At 54.5% G+C, this 16851-nt stretch overlaps 2 protein-coding genes across 3 annotated transcripts in view; one reads left to right on the top strand and one right to left on the bottom strand.

Annotated features, from left to right (window-relative positions):
• RSPH1 (radial spoke head component 1) overlaps nt 1–628 on the top strand; it is a 30337-nt gene extending 29709 nt beyond the window's left edge. Inside the window, exon 9 of the mRNA XM_032392679.1 lies at nt 333–628. Within this exon, the coding sequence (XP_032248570.1) occupies nt 333–487 (155 nt within the window). The 3' untranslated portion in view covers nt 488–628. The remainder of the gene's footprint in view (nt 1–332) is intronic.
• A 2588-nt stretch (nt 629–3216) lies between these two features.
• UBASH3A (ubiquitin associated and SH3 domain containing A) overlaps nt 3217–16851 on the bottom strand; it is a 35389-nt gene continuing 21754 nt past the window's right edge. The window contains exons 8-14 of one of the 2 annotated variants that reach the window (XM_032392613.1): nt 16550–16649; nt 13334–13456; nt 11348–11440; nt 9123–9267; nt 8284–8390; nt 5878–5987; nt 3217–3395 (exon numbers count right to left, since the gene is read on the bottom strand). In XM_032392613.1, the coding sequence (XP_032248504.1) occupies nt 3258–3395; nt 5878–5987; nt 8284–8390; nt 9123–9267; nt 11348–11440; nt 13334–13456; nt 16550–16649 (816 nt within the window). In that variant the 3' untranslated portion in view covers nt 3217–3257. The remainder of the gene's footprint in view (nt 3396–5877; nt 5988–8283; nt 8391–9122; nt 9268–11347; nt 11441–13333; nt 13457–16549; nt 16650–16851) is intronic. The other variant, XM_032392614.1, reaches the window with a different exon arrangement.

The raw sequence follows: 16851 nt of genomic DNA, 5'->3' as shown, positions 1-16851 counted from the left end.
TCTCCCGGGCACGTGGATGTGGTCCTCTCTGTTCCTCACGCGGTCACCCTCTGTGCCTGTCTGTGTCCTGATCTCATAGGAACGCCGGTCAGATTGCATCAGGACCACCCTAGCGACCTCACTTTACCTTATCACCTCTTTAGAGCCCCGACCTCCAAATAAGGCTACATTCTGAGGTGCTGGAGGTCTGGACTTCAACTTATGAATTTGGGGGGCACATGATTTAGCCCATGAAATTCACCAACATGACCAGATCTAAAAAAAAATTCTCAAATTTGGTTCTAAAATAAGACTTGCTTCAGTGGGAAATTACGATGGCTGTTTCTTCTCAGGTAACAGAGGGTGTTTGCCAGGGACCAGTGGCCCCAGACCCGTCACCACGCACGTGTCCCTCGGAGGCTCCAGATTCCCCATCAGGCCAGACTCAGGCTCCCCGATCCTTTGCTGCCCGGCCCCAAGGCCATGCCCGCCCCCTTCCATCTTCTGATATAGCCGGTGGTGGGTCGGGTCTCCCTCACCGCGCCACAGGCTCGTGAACACAAGTGACTATCCGCCACATCAGGGGAGTCAGCAGACGTGTGGAGAGCTCCTTTCCAGGCCTGTTTTTTGCAGCCCCGCCGTGAGGAAACCAGAGACGCGGTGGGTGGGCCGGGTGGGGGTCTGCGGTAACAGGAGGCCATTCCCAGAGGACGTCAGCAGGGGTCACTGTCGGCTTACAAACACACAGGTGCTGGAGCCCACAGAGAGCTCACGGATCTCTTTGTTTCTTGGCTTCTTCCTTGGTAGAATTGCAAACTTGCACCAACCCGTGATAAACTTCCATCCCTCCCTTTCTCCAGCGTGGCTCTGTTCTCAGGGCCCCCGTCCTGACAATGAGGCCCATTCTGGAAGCTAAAAGGGTCGGAACTGGGCTTTCCTGCCATTGCATCAGAATGGGGGGCTAGTCAAAACCAGAATTATAGAATTTAAAGAAAATGGAGTTTCCCTGCAGCAGGGAGCCTGCTTCTCCTTCTCCCCGCCCCCCGCCCCGCTTATTCTCTCTGTCACTATCTCTCTCTGTCTCTCTCTCAAATAAATAAATAAAAATCTTAAAAAAAAAAGAAAATGGAGTTTCTTGCTCTTTTGGCCTTGGAATCTGAGGTTCAAGCCCATCTCATCATCTCTTGCAAACCCCCATCAGCAGCCCGGCAAGGAGGAAGGCCCTCCCCTTCATTACCCAGGGGCAGGCGGCCCAGCAGCCTCACCCTCCACAGGGCGAATCCAGACACCTTGGGACCACCCCAAAGACGGGGCCACTTGCTTGATTTGTGAAGTTTATTCATCATCACGATTAGTGATGTTGGGGTGGCACCAGGGTATCTGGGAGGGAGGACAGGGAAGGCTTCCTCCCAACCGTGTACTTGCTGCAGAGAAAGGCAGCGTCCAGGCGCTCAGAGGCAGGCGTGGACTTCGTGGGAGGTGCTGCCCTTCCCCCCCCCCCCCCCCCCCCCCCCCCAGTCCCAGGGGCCGGTTTGCTTTCTGGTCAGTACCTGTTGGGAGGCATGCAGGGTTATTTCCCTAAGACAGCATTGTGTTGGAGACCAGGTACGGGAGCAGCCTGTGAGTGGGCTGCCCTCTGCTCTCTGTTCTGCACCAACTGCAAACATCTTTATGTTTGGAGACAGAAAAACGGCGTCACGAGTAAAGTAAAACAAGGGACAAACACTTTTATCTTTCCTTCGGGAGGCCCGGTTGGACTGCGCAGCGAAGAGCCTTTCGTGTGGCCTGTGTGTTCTTTGTGAGTGGCTGGTTCCCCGTCCGGGTTCCGGGGTCCACCCTCTCTGCTCCTCAAGCGCTCCGCAGACTGTGTCCCCAGCTTCGCCTGGGAGACAGCAGGGGAGAGCTGGGGGTGGGGCTGGCTCTTCCCTCCAGCTCCCTCTTTGCTCTGTGCAAGGCCAGGGTCAACCATGGTCCCAAACACTGGAACGGGAGCGTGGTGGGAGAGGAGGAAGGCCAGTCGGGTTCACTGCGCCGGGGTGGGACTTTGGGATGCTGAAGGCATTGGCCGTGGGGACAGGTGTGACCAGTGGGGGCTGGGTCGAGGACGCCACGGGAGAGACACCTATCACCCACCTGGACCAACAGCTGGAGAGTCAGAGGCACCACGGGATTGGCAGCATCTGGGCAGGAGTCCCTGTGCTGGTGGTGGGTCTCTCCTGTGAGTCGGGGCGGGACATGCTCCCCCCATTTGCAAGGCCACCTCCCCCTCTACTTGACCAAAAGGGAGAAAAGGAGAAGCTGGGGAAGGTCTGCACTGAGTGGGGTGTGTCACATCCTCATAGTGGGGCCCCGGTACAAGCAGCCCCATGTGTGGGGTGTGGGGGACGGAGATTGTCCCCAAAGCCATCCACATCCTAATCCCAGATCTGTGACTGTGTCCCTTACAAGGCAAAGGGGACCCTGCAGACGGAATAAGTTGTGGATCTTGAGATGAAAGGCCATCCTGGACTATCGGGCGGGCCCTCTGTAATCCCAAGAGACCTTACAAAACGGAATGGGGTCCGAGGCAGAAGGCCATGTGGTGGTGGAAGCGGTGGGACGGGGCGGGGGGCTTGAAGACGCTGCTGTCTGCAGGCTGGCAGGGCAGGGGCCCCAGTGGCGGGGAAAGCAAGGGGACAGACCCCTCCCCGCCACCTCCGCAAGAGCCTCTGGGAGGAATGCAGCCCGCTGACCTGTCTTAGAAATCCTGACCCCCAGAACTGTAACGGAACTAATCTGTGCATGTGTGATTAAAAATTTGTGCTGTCCCTAATTGCTGCTCCGTGGTGACTTGTTATGGCAGCGATGGGAAACTCATACCCAGGGCGTGGACACCGAGCCGTGGCTCCGTGCCTTTGAGCTGGCCGGTGGTTTCTTGTTGCATTTTATTGACTATTATACCCTTTTCGGCCTGTGTGGACATGGCCCAAAAGTGACTGGACTAGAACTAGGAAAACGACGGGGAACATGACTCATCAGAACACAGCACATAGAGTGGGCGCGTCCTTCCAGTCCCCCGTGGTGGGTCGCCGCGGCTCCTTCCCTCCGGCCACGTGGCAGGTCCACACGTCTCAAGGGCTGCGCTAACGGGGTAACAGTCCACCGGTGGCCGCTGCGAAGGCGACAGCTGATGGCGAACCTCCGGGGTTCCAAAAGTGCATTTCGTGCATGTACAAATCACATCGGGGGAGCGGAGGACGCCCCTCCTCCCGGCGCCGAGCAGAGCGTGAGCACGGCTCCTAGCTGCCCGGGAGCCAGTTCCGCCAGTTAAACGCCGAGTTCGAGCCGTGGGTCAGCGTCTTCACGGGAGGATTCACCAGTTCCCATTTTCCTTCCTCTTTATTTTCCTCACAGAAGCACATGCCCAGAGAAGGAATCTAGGACAGAGTTTCCAATCACTTATTAATATTTTATACCAGGTCAATCGATTTTACACTCGCTCCAAAGCTAGCTGGCAGGTCCTGCTGGGCCGGGGAGGCGGGCGCCATGGGCCCACACTGGCATTGCTGCCCTAAACACGATGCCCACGTCCACGTCCCACACAGCCGTCCTGGGGCGCGGGCCGTGCCCCTCCCACAGGTTGTCACACCGGGTGCTGTTGGCAGGGGCAGAGGCCGGGGATCCTGCTAACGTCCTCCAGGGCACAGGAGCATGGTGCCCCCCAACATGGAAGCACCCTGCCCGAAGCTCGGCAGTGTCCAGGCTGCAAAGCCCAGGCTGCTGCTTGGGACTGACTTGCATTCTCAAATTTAGCATCACAAAGAGATATTGGCATTGTCTGCAGAGCCCAGAAAAAACCGCTAAGTGAAACTTTAGAACCTCCATGTCTTCGACTGCAAAGTGAAAGCGTTCGCGTAGATTTTTGTTTTTAAGGCTTTTTGGGATTTGTTTGCATGTTTTGCTTTCCTTTTTTCCCTCTCTTTTGATGCTGAGAAATTCCTCAGTGAGACAAAATTTGCAGAAATTCCAACATGCAGGGGGATCCCTGTGGAGGCTGGTGGTGACTCAGGACGACTCTCCTGCTTAGAGAGACTTTGCCTGTGCGTGTGCATGTGTGTGTGCGTGTGTGTGTGCATGCATGTCTATGTGTGTATGTATGTGTGCATGTGGGTCCAGGGGCGTATGTGTGCATGTGCACACGTATGCATCTTTGTGTGTGTGTGTATGCGTGCACGTGTGTGCATGTGTGTGTACATACGTATGTGTGTGCGTGTGGGGGCAGCACGGTGTGGCGGGCAAAGGGAAGGCTGTGAACGGTCTCTTTCCGTCTGCCCCTGATTTGAAGGCCCGGGGTTCCCCAGAGCCCCTTGGTAAATGTCTGATATGTGCACGCAAGTCCAGCTTATTTGGGGAGGGGGCGAGGTGGACACCAAACTGTCAGGATAAGAAAGTCGCAGGGATTTGGAAGTTCAAGGCTGGCATCGTGAGAAGGGGAGGCCAAGGGTCAGGGGAGTGGGTGGGAATCTGGCTGCGAAGACCAGTGGGGTTTTGGGATAGCACCAAATTTGCGATTCTGTCCGCAACTGGCGCGTGCGGATGACCGGGAGCCCAGGACAGCCTGGGAAGGGGTGCAGCATCCGGAGCGTGCAGCACGTGAGCACATGAGAGGGAGACAGGGACACCAGCAAGAGCGACGCTCGGGGAGCAGGTGGCGCGGGGGCCACCAGGAGAACCCCCAGAAAAATCCGTCGTCATCCAGCATGGCCTGGAGGCTCGAGCCCTATATTCAGATAGCAGTCAACCGGTGGCCCAGGACCCAGAAGGGCTTGGGAACATCTGGGTCGCAGTTGGGAAACCCCACCTTGGGGACACTTTGGAGGGGATGCATGCTCCCACTCAGGTCCAGAGGACACTGAACGAGAAGAGAGAAGGCGCACGCAGGTAGTGCTCTCTGACTCACCCCCACGTGAGGGAGGGCCTGGCCTTCTCCAGCAGGCAGGGTGGGGCTCTGAAAGCCAAGGACCTTGCCAGGCTCCGAGCTGGTGTTGGCTGGTCGGGGCCTGGGGTCTTCTCCTCTGTGAACAGACTTTGGCCGCTCATGGTCCTGTGACAATTTTGCACCACGGAACCAACTCAGGGACCCATCTCCCATCACAAGTGTTGTCTATACCATCGGTCAGCTGATCAGTTTGATAAAAAGGACAAGGACGGGGGGCAAATCTGGCCCTGAGTAGATTTTCGGGGCAGGAGCAGGGGGTGGGTCTGAGCCCCTAGTTTGCCTGCCTTGATTCACCTCACTAACGGATAAAGCCGCCTCTGGGTTACTGGGTGATGGTCAACAGGTTGTTGCAAAGTACCCACTGTCCTTCTCTACATGGTGGTTACCTGTAAGTGTTTGCAGAGCTCCAGCCCAACCCCGGGCACTCAGGCTACCGCAAGTCCTGTGTGTTCCATGGTGGGCTGACTCGAAAGGCAAGAGGGTGGGGTTCCTTTCTGTCCTCCAGCCCCCTGCCCCCGGGTCCCCAGAGCAAGCCAGGCCAGCCTTTGTTCTTTCTCTTTGTGTCCACAGGGTTTACTCCCCACTGGACCATTTGTTCAATTACTGGAGCTGCAGGGGATAACCGTATCTTATTTTTTTGTAAGAATAATAATATATAATAATAGTAATCTGGGCAGCAAATGGCCAAAGTTGCCATAATGATGATAAAGATGATAAGCTGCTCCCGTCAGCCCCCCGCCCAGGGCTGCCCTTTGCATAAGAGCAGGTGCACACATTCTCAGGAGATGGGGCGGGTGGGGTGGTGTCTGCTGCCCTGGGTGGGCTGGACACCTGTTTTCATTCTGAGAAGGAAGTATGATGACCCTGTGGGCTCTGGGGGCTTGACTTCATGGCCCAAAGAGAAAGGGGCCGGCACGTACCTTTCTCACCATCTGGGCGAAGTCTCCACTGTCCCGGGGCGGCAGCCCAAGGAGCGGGCGAGTGCAGGAGTCCAGCGCCGAGCCGTGGCTCACGATCAGGATGACGCCCACTGTAGAGAAAAGCACACCTCGGGGTCAGAGGAGGCACAGAGAGTGCCTTTTATTAGAACGAGGGTCCGCAGTGCTACTGGGGGGAACCACTTTGTGGTGCACAAAGCCTGAGAGAGCTGGGGTAGGAAGTGGCGCGGCAGGTAGCCACCCGTGCATAGTCCGTGTGCATCACGTCCATGGGCATGATCTGCGGCGGCAGCACCTGCCGCGAGCTCCGGGGATGGGACTGCGCCATGATCCGAGCTGCCATCTCTTGCAGGATGTTGTGGTGGCTGCCGCCCAGGCTGGGTCCCTTAGCTAGAGAATTATCAGCCAGTTGGCCACCATGAGCCTGCTGATGCCTCTTGCTTCGATAAGGACATTCTGAGTCCACGGGCGGAGCGAGTCACCCGCCGGCAGCGTGACTGACACAGGCACCAAGCACAGCGGGAGAGAGCTGGCCCAGCCGGGCGAGTCCGGGAGGTGCCCTGGCCGGACCCCCTGGATCCACCTGCCGGAGGGAGTCGGGCGGCGGGCTTCCCCCGAGGGCTACAGCTGACACAGAACAATCTGTTCACGCTGTCTCCTAACACGACTGCAAATTCTCCAACAGGACCGAAGCCCTGATGTACTTTTCCTGTGTTATTCCTGTTCATTCCATTCTCGTGTCTTTGGCTTCCCAAGTCATGGTGCGGCGGCCAAGCGCCGTCTGGGAGGAGGATGCGCAGCTTGGACTCTGGGCCCGTGCGGTCAGCGTGCGGGTGACTTGGACACGCGGGCTCCAGCCCCCTGAGCTTCAGCGTCATGGGGAGTATGGGGCCGTGACGTCACAGACCGCACAGGAAGGTGAGCAGTTAACAGGTAGTATCCGTGAAGGGCCCCCTGCCCGGGGACCGGGAGGTGTTGGCGTTTTCCCTCCAGCCCACCTGGCTATTTCATTCCTCCTCTGCGGCTCGTCATACCTGCCACCCTCCCACCTTGCTCATGCTCTCCGCTCTCGGGCACCGTTTGCCTTCCAAATCCCGCTTGTCCGACGGCTCAGGTGCAGCACCCTGGCAGCCTCCGTGGCACGTGCGGCCGTGTGGACGGGCGGGCTGTGTTCCCTGCAGTGAGCAGCACGTAGACGGTGCTCGGTGGGCTCAGGAGCTGATAAACCAGATCTCTATCCCTGTTCCCGAGGCCCTCACCCCTGTAGGGGGTCCTCAGAAGGGCAGAGCATCCCATGGCCTCTGAATTTCAGCTCAGGACAGAGGCTTGACATGAACAGCAGGAAAGCGGTGGGCTGAGGAGGGACCCCGGCCATGCAGTGGAAGGCTCTAATGTCATCTTCTGTCCTGTGGTGCTCCATGGCAGTCAGTGTGAGGACCAGGGCTTTGGCGATCAATTAAATGCCACTAAGGTGCGGTTCCCAAAAGAACACTTCCCAGGATGCCAGCCCGTCGAAGTAGGCAACGTAAAGCAGCCTCATGCCACTCAAAATTCCTAATATTCCAGATGCCGTGCCCCTTTCCCCAATCATGTTCAAACTCCTTGAGGGGGGAGCACGTGCTTCTTCACTTGGGTTTTCCCCACCGTGTTTTATTTGGCGTCTGACACAGCACGATGTTCACTACACACTTGCTAAATGTAAATTTTTAAAGGCTTAGTTTTTAGCTTTTCACTACGGACACTTTCAGAGATACCCAGATAGGCCCGAAGGTGGGCCTCCCGCCTCCCGCAGCTGCAACGGTGTGAAATTTGCGCATCACGCGCCGTCAGAGCACCCCCAGCCCCTCCCCCCCCATCGCCAACGTCCAGCGTTTCAGACTCTGCCGGGGGCGGCCCCTCCCAGTGAGGACTTCCACCCTTCCACACCCAACCCGCCACTGTCACACCTAACAGAACCCACTGGTCTCTTAGGCATTTCCACATTCAGATTCCACATTCGGATTTTTCTAAGGGTCTGAACCATCTACGGATACAGATGTTTTGTGCCGATCGGCATTCAAATGTGGCCTGACGTCTGGTTCTTCCATCTTTAGTCTCCTGTTTCCTAGGACGCAGACATGTGTGGTTTGTGCTGATCCACTGTCCTGGATCCCATCGGCTCCCAGTCTCAGAATCGGGGTCCCCAGGGCGGCAGGGGGCATGTATCTACACACCGTGTTACTGCAGAGCCCTCCATGTAGCTCTGTTGGTTGGGGTGGGGGGCAGAGGGACTTGCGGTATTCCTAGGTTCATAAAATCATCCAGTCTCCACCCCAGAGGTAAGACCCCAACCCCCGGGGCCTGCCCATACCCGGAGGTGGGGGACGGGGAAGGGGGGGAGGCACTTACCGTCCCGTGGGCAGGCGCTGATGATCCGTCCCACACTCACTGCACACCTCTCCACGTACTCGTCATAACTCTCAGCCGGCAGGAGGGAGGCGAGGGGAAACGCAGGCCTAAAGGACGAGAGGGAGGACCCCTGCCATGCTGCCCTGCTTGCTGTGTGGTCAGCTGGAGAAGAAGCCCTTCTAAGACAGCCCCGCCTCAAGGCAGCTCGTGGTCCACAGCGACACTCCGGTTGTGTGTCCCCAACGACAAAGGGCTGATGTCCAATCTCCAGCAAGTGCCCTCACAGAATACCAGAGGGTTTTGTGATGGCCAAGGGTCAGCCGTGGGCCGAGAATGACAAAACCTGTCTCCTTGACTACACGCTCTAGCCAGGCTCCTCGAGCCCGCGGCTCACGAGGCCGACCGCGGGGCTTCAGTGTCCAACTGCGCAGAGTCAGTTTTAGCAAGACTCTGGCTAACACCGTGAAGCCAGAAGCCCCAGTGTTGGTATGGGCTCCCCCTCGATACCTGAGCAAGCCCCGCATGCCCCGCCACCCCCCGGTGATGTCCGGTCCCTCTGGCCTGCCTTCAGCCAGCTGCTGCTAGGGCAGTTTATGGAGAATTACCCACCCTCTTAGTACCTTTCCACCGCCCACCCCGCTCCTTGGCTAACAGCCCCCACTTGTCCTCATTGTGTTCGGAGCTGAGTCCCACTCTGCTCCCTTGTGACAGCCCCCCAGTGCAGCATTCTCCCCGAATACAGCCTTTCTTACCATCTTTAATGGGTGTCGTGAATATTTCTTCTTGAACAAGCACTAGAGAAGCACCCCATCCTGGCAGAAGGCAAGAGGACGGCGTACCTATAATCCATGCTGACGTTGAAATTCGCCTTTTTCAGCTCGTCCAGGGTCATGAGGGTCGGGGTGGTTTTGCCGGACTCCCATTTCGTCCACTCAAAGATTCCAGGTTCCACCCTTATCTTAATTCTTTTCTCCAGTTTGAGCTCTGGATCCAACAGAACACAAGCGTTTATCGTCCTCAGAGTCCATTTTGGTTTTACGTAAGTTAAGTCTCTCCTTACACCCAAACAATACTTTTTAAAAATGTGGGTTTTTTTTTTCTTGGCAAGTATTGTTCTGTGATTACTCGTAGCCATGCTATTTCTGAGCCCAAAACCACTGGGTGGTTGGAAGGTATCCGAGGAGCGGTGATGCCCGTCCATCGGGAAGGGACCCGGGCTGGGACGCACCACCAGCAGTGGGCTCACCCTGGCGCTCACCCCGATGGTCCAGTACAGCTCTACAGCCAGACCGGCGCCGGGCCTGGTTCTCAGTCAAGAGCGAGAGCACACGGTATTGGCCAACCCAATAATCCCTGGAAAAGACCGGCCAATGGAGAGCACATGGGTCACACTGAGGCCCTGTCCTGACAAACACCCCAGACCGAGCAGAAGGTGAAGGGCAGAGGAAGCTGTCTCTCAGAACATCCGACTTCTCCCAGCTACCCTTCCCAAGCATTTTCTCCCTCAGCTAAGAGAAGACCTGTGGCAGAAGACCATCTCTGTGAGTGGGGCAAAGAAGACCTGCATGTTTTTGTTAGAAATGGGGCAAATGTCATTAAGCTCAAATGCTGGAAATAAAATCAGTTCCCAAAATGCAGTCCAGGTCCCTGGACCGGTCCCTTTGCCAAAGCACATTTAGGAAAGGGAGTTCCACGGTCTAATCCGGCTCCCGGGCTCTCTCCAGCCCGTGGAGGGCCCGTGTCCACAGTTATGTCCATGTGAATAGGTCACATGAAGGAACAGTAGGAGAAATTCCCAAATGGGCTTGGCCGGTCCTTCTGTGGAGCCATCTGGCAGCCACTTCTCTGCAGGTCACACTTTGGGAAATGGTCCATCTGGACAACCACTGACCTGGCATTGAAACTAAGGGTAGCAGGTTAGCATCTCGGATGCCAGTCTGGAAACAGATCAGTCATGTTCCAGGACCTAGGAAGAAGGCCGAGTGCCCTCTTTTTCCTGAAGGAACACAGGGTTTATACCCTGGTAACTTTATCAGGCATCATGATAACACTAAGGATGTTCTGCATATAGGCTACAAGTCCATGAGAGATCGTCCTAGAGGCACTGATGTTACCACCACCAGAGGGCATCTTTGAGAATTTTTATTTCACATCTCAAGTTGCTAGAGCCAGCTCTGCACCTGCTCCTCCAGGTCCGCACCTGCAGGAAAGCCCCGGGCCCAGGCGGTGGGTGGCTCTCAATGTAAAATCATGCTCTCTGACCTCAGTGGGCTCTCCATTCTGCCCAGCGGCCATCCACCATCTCCCCACCGTGATCTGGCCCCTCTCTCTGATGGGCATGTCATACCTTCTGTGCGTCCCCAAACCTCGAGAAGGCCTTCCTTTTCTCACTTTCAGCTGGTGGCCTGACCCCCTCTGTCTCTGAGAAAATAGAGGCAAGCCGCCTCCCCCACATTTGCGCACCTGCTGCCTCTGTGTCCACATGCTCTGCCCTCTGTCCCACCGCTGTGGAGCATCGGCCCGTGCTCCTGCACGGCGACCTACACCCCCCCACACACAAGGAGGGCAGGGCGGGGGTCCAGCAGGAGATGCAGAACCAACGCCCCCAGATAGGCTGCACTTCTCTGGCAGAAACTCTAAAAGGCCTGCCGGTGGCGTCCTAAGGGACATCAGCCTTTGAGGGTGCTGGACAGCTCCCAGGAGCCGAGCCCCTTGCCCTGGAAGTCGTGGGCTTTGGGCTCAGGAGGGACCATAGCCATTCCTAGCTCTCTGGGTTTTTCTGAATGCCCCTCCCCAGATTTTTTTTTTTTTTTTAAACACATGGTGGATGTAGACCAAAGGTGGACAGTGTGATGACAGGCTCCTGGCACTCGGTTACAATCCCAGCATTTCAGAAATGTTGGTGGGCTCAGTGCCCGCTCACAGCTCTTGGAGGGCTGCCCCATGAGCGTCTCACGACTTACGTGGCCATGCATCGCCCCTCATCCAATTCTTACCCCCGTCCACCTCCCTCTCCCTTTGGAGAATAGCCACGAGGTCAAGGCTCGCTGCGGTTCTCACCGACCTTCCAGGATGTGTCTGGCTGTCTGCACACAGCGGAGGGCCGGGGAGGCGAAGACCGAGCTGACTCTGATGCCGCTGTCCAGTAGTGCTTCCCCTGGAAAACAGCAGGTGGAGAAGCGCCTCTTCGTAACCGTGGCCTCCGATGGGCCCTCACCACCAGAGGGAGGCAGGACCTCCAGGGGCCCCGAGATTCCCACCCCCTGCTGCACACGCCTGTCGCCCCCTTGAGTGTGGCTGGAAGCCGTGATGACATGAAGTGGCGCTCCTGGGACTGTGTTGTGTCGTACGGCAGAAGGGGATTATTGCAGGGAGGCCTGACCATTCCGGTGAGCACGTTAAAAGCAGAGATTTTTCTCTGGCTGTCACAGAAGAGAAGCCAGAGAGGTTCAGAAGTATGGGAATTCGAACAGTGCCTGGGGGGCTCTGTCGGTTGAGCATCTGACTCTTGGTTTCGGCTCAGGTCGTGATCTCAGTGTTGTGAAGTCGAGCCCCACCCATGTCGGGCTCCACACTGAACATGGAGCCTGCTTAAGATTTTCTCTCTCCCTCTCCCTCTGTCCTCATACCTCCTCCTGCTCTCTCTCTCTCTCTCTCTCAAAAAAATACAGTATTCAACACTCAAGAGATTCCCTACTGCTGGCTTGAGAGATGGAGGGGACCACATGGCAGGGAACGTAGGGTCACTGGGAGTTGAGTGCACCCCTTTGAGGATAGCCAGCAAGGGAATGAGGACTTCAGTCCTACAACTGCAGGGAACAGAATCCCCCCAACAGCCATTGGGAGAGACTGGAACTGCTTCCAACAGGCTCCAGATGGGAGCCCAGCCCAGGTGACACCTGGCTTTCATGCTGTGAGATCCTGAGCAGAGAACTCAGCCACGCTGTGCCCGAGCTTCTGCCCTATGGAACCATGAGCCGACATGTGGGGGCTGTTTTAAGGTCGGGGTAATCTGTGCTGGGGCAACGGGGAGCTTGAGACTACCCGAGGCTCATGGGAGGACAAGCCTGGAAGTCACATTGCCTCTCACGAAACCAGAGGGTCTGGTCCTTGGGAAAGAAGGGGATCTTTTCAGTAGGATATATGCACAGTGCCAAGGCCAGAGGCTGTAGAGGAAGGTGTCGCAGGCTGGATTGTGTCCCCCAAATTCATATGCTGGGGTCCCAAACCACAGGTCCTCGAGTGTGACATGGTGTCTTCATAATGGTGGTCAAGTTATGATGAGGTCACTAGGGGGGCTCTGGTCCACTCTGACCAGTGTCCTTGTAAAAGGCGGAGTTTGGATGCAGAGACAGTGGGCACAGAGGGACCCGTCTACACGCCAAGGGGAGGGGCCTGGAGCAGACGCCCTCGCGGCCTCAGGAGGAACTCGGACTTCTGGCATCCAGAACCCAGAGAGAATGCACCTCTGTTGGTGAAGCCACTCCATGTTGGCACTTTTTTATGTGGCCCCACGGAACCAATGCAGAGGCCATCTACTGCCTGCCCGGACACCGAGCTCCTTCAGTTCACACACCTTCTCCAGTTCCCGATTCCAGGTTCTTCATTCATTAAAGGAAGACCAGATGGATTTATTGGCTTCTTGTGTTCCAAAAAGTCAATCAATGGAACCAGAACCCCAGACATAAAGCATAAGCCCAAGCTGACAGATTTTGAAATAAAAACAAAGAGAAGATGTGTTTTTTTAATTTTTAAAATAACATCCATAGTGTACACGGTGCTCGTTGGTTTTTCTCCCCTCTCTTGTTCTTTCCACGCCTATCATTCGTTCCTTCTGACTTCCCCAACCGTCCGTCCTGAGTCCAATCTCTGTACTTCCACTCACTAGCTGTGTGATCTTGGGCAACTTACTTAACCTTTCTGTGCCTCAGCGTCCTCATCAGCAGAGTGGGGATAATGCTAATGCTGACTTCAATGGGCGTGTAGCTAAGGCTCAGTATGCACTAGAGATAATCATTGCTGTGATTATTGTAATTATCCCCAAACATACCTGCCATCCTGGACTGGAAAATCCCACACGATGATAGTGGTGGGTCGTTTTCAAAGTCTTTGATACCGTTGCTCCTCCGGGGGAGACTGTAAGGGAAGTTCAGGTCTGGCCGGTAGTATTTCCCTAAAGCACAAATAACACCAGGCGTTCAGGTCCATCAGCTTAGTGCATATTTAAAACCCCCAAGATCGAGACCCATATCGGAAGCAGGGTTATCACTTAAATAGTTGTCAACTGTGTTTTTTCTGGAATGTGCTCTGCGATGTGGATTCAATTGGAGAGAAATTTCTACTCTACTGAGCACACATTTCTTCAAATACAGAAAACACAGGTTTTCGCCTCAGGAAACATGAGACCCTCTTTGTCCCCTGAGGACCCCTCACAAAGATTCGCTCATACAATTTTCCTGCCTCCATTACTGATTTAGCTTAACTTGATGGGAATCCCAAGTTGGCGTTAATTAAGGAGGTGAAATTCTGCCTGTCCCCATAGCTGACAGTGTGTCATATTGTCTCTGGGGATGGAGTACCCATGGCCGAATGTTCCCGCATTGTGCATTATTCAGCCAACTGCTGAGGCGCACCTGGAAATCAGGAGGATCCGCAGGAACTGCCCCCACCCTCCATCTAGAGGCTGCGAAGCATTTGACCTTGAGCTCTACAACCTGACAGTCTGGTACCAATCCTGACACCGGGGGCTGCCAGTTGTGTAATTAGGTCCGCCTCATCAGTAAAAGGGAGAAATGATAGAGCTGTTACAATGAGTCACTGTGATCCCAGGGCCTGGCTCAGGGTAAGTGGTCAACGAGTGGTGGGCCTCATCTCGCTGTGTGCTGGGTCTACCCCTCACATCCTCCCATGCAGCCCCAAACTCCCCGGCTGCCAGCAGGTTCTAGCCACCAAGCCGCTTTTCCTGAGACCTGCTGTGCATCCGGGGCAGGCCCCGTCACGTGCCCTGCCCGAGCACGCCAGCCCAGCCCTGCTCACAGCATCCCAGCCCTTTCTAAGCACGATTTTCCTGAAAGCTCCCTCCCTGGAACGTCCATTGGCAGAGACATTGTTTGAAGAAAGGCCTTCATTAAATGCCAAAATACATGTGTTCGCTGGAAAAGTGGATTTTTTTTTTTCCCCCAAGAGAAGGTCTATTGACTGTGTTGTATTCTCAAAGGTATCTGCTCCATGTCGGTCTCTTGTCCTCAGACACTCTATCTGTGAGGGTGGAGAGCAGAGCTCAGAAGAAGACAAGGATCTGGAGCAACATTAGGTTCTGGTGGTGTAGAACCTTATAGACAGGGGGTGACCTGGCAGCAGCCCTGAGAAATGAGGGGCCATAAAAGGCATGGGAATTTGGCCCAGAGGTGAGCTGAAATGAGGAGGGTCAGAGGAAAGGTTGGCCTCTCCCCCAAACACCCCATTGTAATACGGTAAACATAGCAATATGCAGAATTTGGACAAATTAGACTGTCAGTATTCACTGTAGGGCCACTTTGCCTGGTGCAAAGAGCCACCAGGAGCCTCCTTCAAGCTGGGACTCTCCAGTGCCTTTGAAGTACTTTCCCGAGATGCCCTTCAACAGATGAATGGATAAAGAAGAGGTGGTCCATATATACAATGGAATATTACTCAGCTATCAGAAAGGATGAATACCCAACTTTTACATCAACATGGATGGGACTGGAGGAGATTATGCTAAGTGAAATAAGTCAAGCACAGAAAGTCAATTATCATATAGTTTCACTTATTTGTGGAACATAAGGAATAGCATGGAGGACATTAGGAGAAGGCAGGGAAAAATGAAGGAGGGGAAATCGGAGGGAGAGATGAACCATGAGAGACTATGGACTCTGAGAAACAAACAGGGTTTTAGAGGGGAGGGGGGAGGGGGATGGGTTAGCCCGGTGATGGGTATTAAGGAGGGCATGTACTGCATGGAGCACTGGGTGTTATACGAAAACAATGGATCGTGGATCACTGTATCAAAAACTAATGATGTATTGTATGGTGATTAACATAACATAATAAAATTTTTAAAAAAAGTACTTTCCCCTGTAGGTGACCTGGTCTTTTGTCTGGATGACCAATATTCTTCCTCCTTCCATGACGTCCCACCACTGGTTTTGGAGCTGGTTGTTTTGTGTTGGTTCTCACACCATCACCACCACCACACGCACACTGACGTCAGGTGCCATTTCAGTCTGTGGTTTCAACCATCGTTGTCTTACAAGAACGTTTCTTCTAACTGCATGTGTGAGTGCCAATTCATCCTCATAGCCGCCTACCATCCTATTGTTTCTCTTCTGAGCCTTTGTGTCTCTGATTGATCTTGTTTTATAGATACTACCACAGCATCCCCTCCGTGGGTTCTTGCAGATATGTTCGGTCATGATATAATCTGCTCAGAATTTTCCTGGTGTGTGCTGATCATCTGCCAATGGTTTTCCCTTAGCATTTTCCCCTCTTCTCAGCCTGCTGGGCTCCGGGAGGAATTCCAAAAGAGCTTGGCTAGCCCAGCTACTGTGACTCCATGTTCATTCAATATCTTCATTTATACAGTTATCCGTGGCTTAGAAATCATGGCATGCTGGGCTTTCCATTAAGGGATGTGCATTGGTACAGATGTGGATCATCGGTAGAGATTGCCTGTGGGTGTGCTGTATTTACAAGCACCGTCCTTAGTTCTTAGCATCACTGGTATCCCCGGTGAACTTGGGGTAAGCAAGGTGCATGTTCAGAATACGTCCATCTGTTGAGTAGCACAGTTAAACATTGTAGGGAAATGACCACAGCAGTGAAGATGAGCTCAGAGAGATAGAGCAATGAGCCTACGAGATAGGGTTGTGCCAACAGCTGAGGGTTCAGAGACCTCAATATACTCTCAAGTCAATGCTGGGCACTCACCAGCTACCATATGTGTGCATCCAGAAGAAAGACAACTGCCCATGTGTCACACCAGCAGATGGCTTACTGTTGATGGCCATTCCTCCATCTTCCACGCAGCATTTGAGGTAAGATACTCACAGACAGCGTACACACTCAGTGCACGAGTATAACGCCCATGGAGAAAGATGTAGCACACACCCCTCTCACGTATACTATCTCTACACAGTCACTCTCAAGAATGGCGCCATAGGAGAGCTGACTCAGGAGGTCAAGAAGGGATGTCATTTGTTAGATCTACCTACTTCCCGGGTTTCGATTCCGCCAGGACATTACCTACCATCTGGAGTGGAGCATTGCTGTAGCCATGACTTCCCGAAGATCTGATCCACTCTTTCGCCATGGCGCACCACCAAAACACTCCTCCTCGCTATTGTGGCCTGAGATGGTGGAAGGAAAGGCATGTGCATTTTTACATCTGCATTCTTAGACTTACTCAATGGGCACCTCCCCTCGCCATCCCACAGGTGGCCTAGAAACGGGATCTCTTCCTTCCTCCCTCAGTGGCTACAGCCCATTTCACCAAAGTCATTGCAGTGAAAGAAGACTAGGAACTGCGGGTGGAAATCTCTTTAATTTCTA

The sequence above is a fragment of the Phoca vitulina genome, unplaced genomic scaffold (genome assembly GCF_004348235.1).
Source record: "Phoca vitulina isolate PV1807 unplaced genomic scaffold, GSC_HSeal_1.0 scaffold68, whole genome shotgun sequence".
Taxonomy (NCBI): Eukaryota; Metazoa; Chordata; class Mammalia; order Carnivora; family Phocidae; genus Phoca; species Phoca vitulina.
Note: the sequence above shows the minus strand (reverse complement) of the source record. Positions and strands in the feature narration are given on the sequence as shown.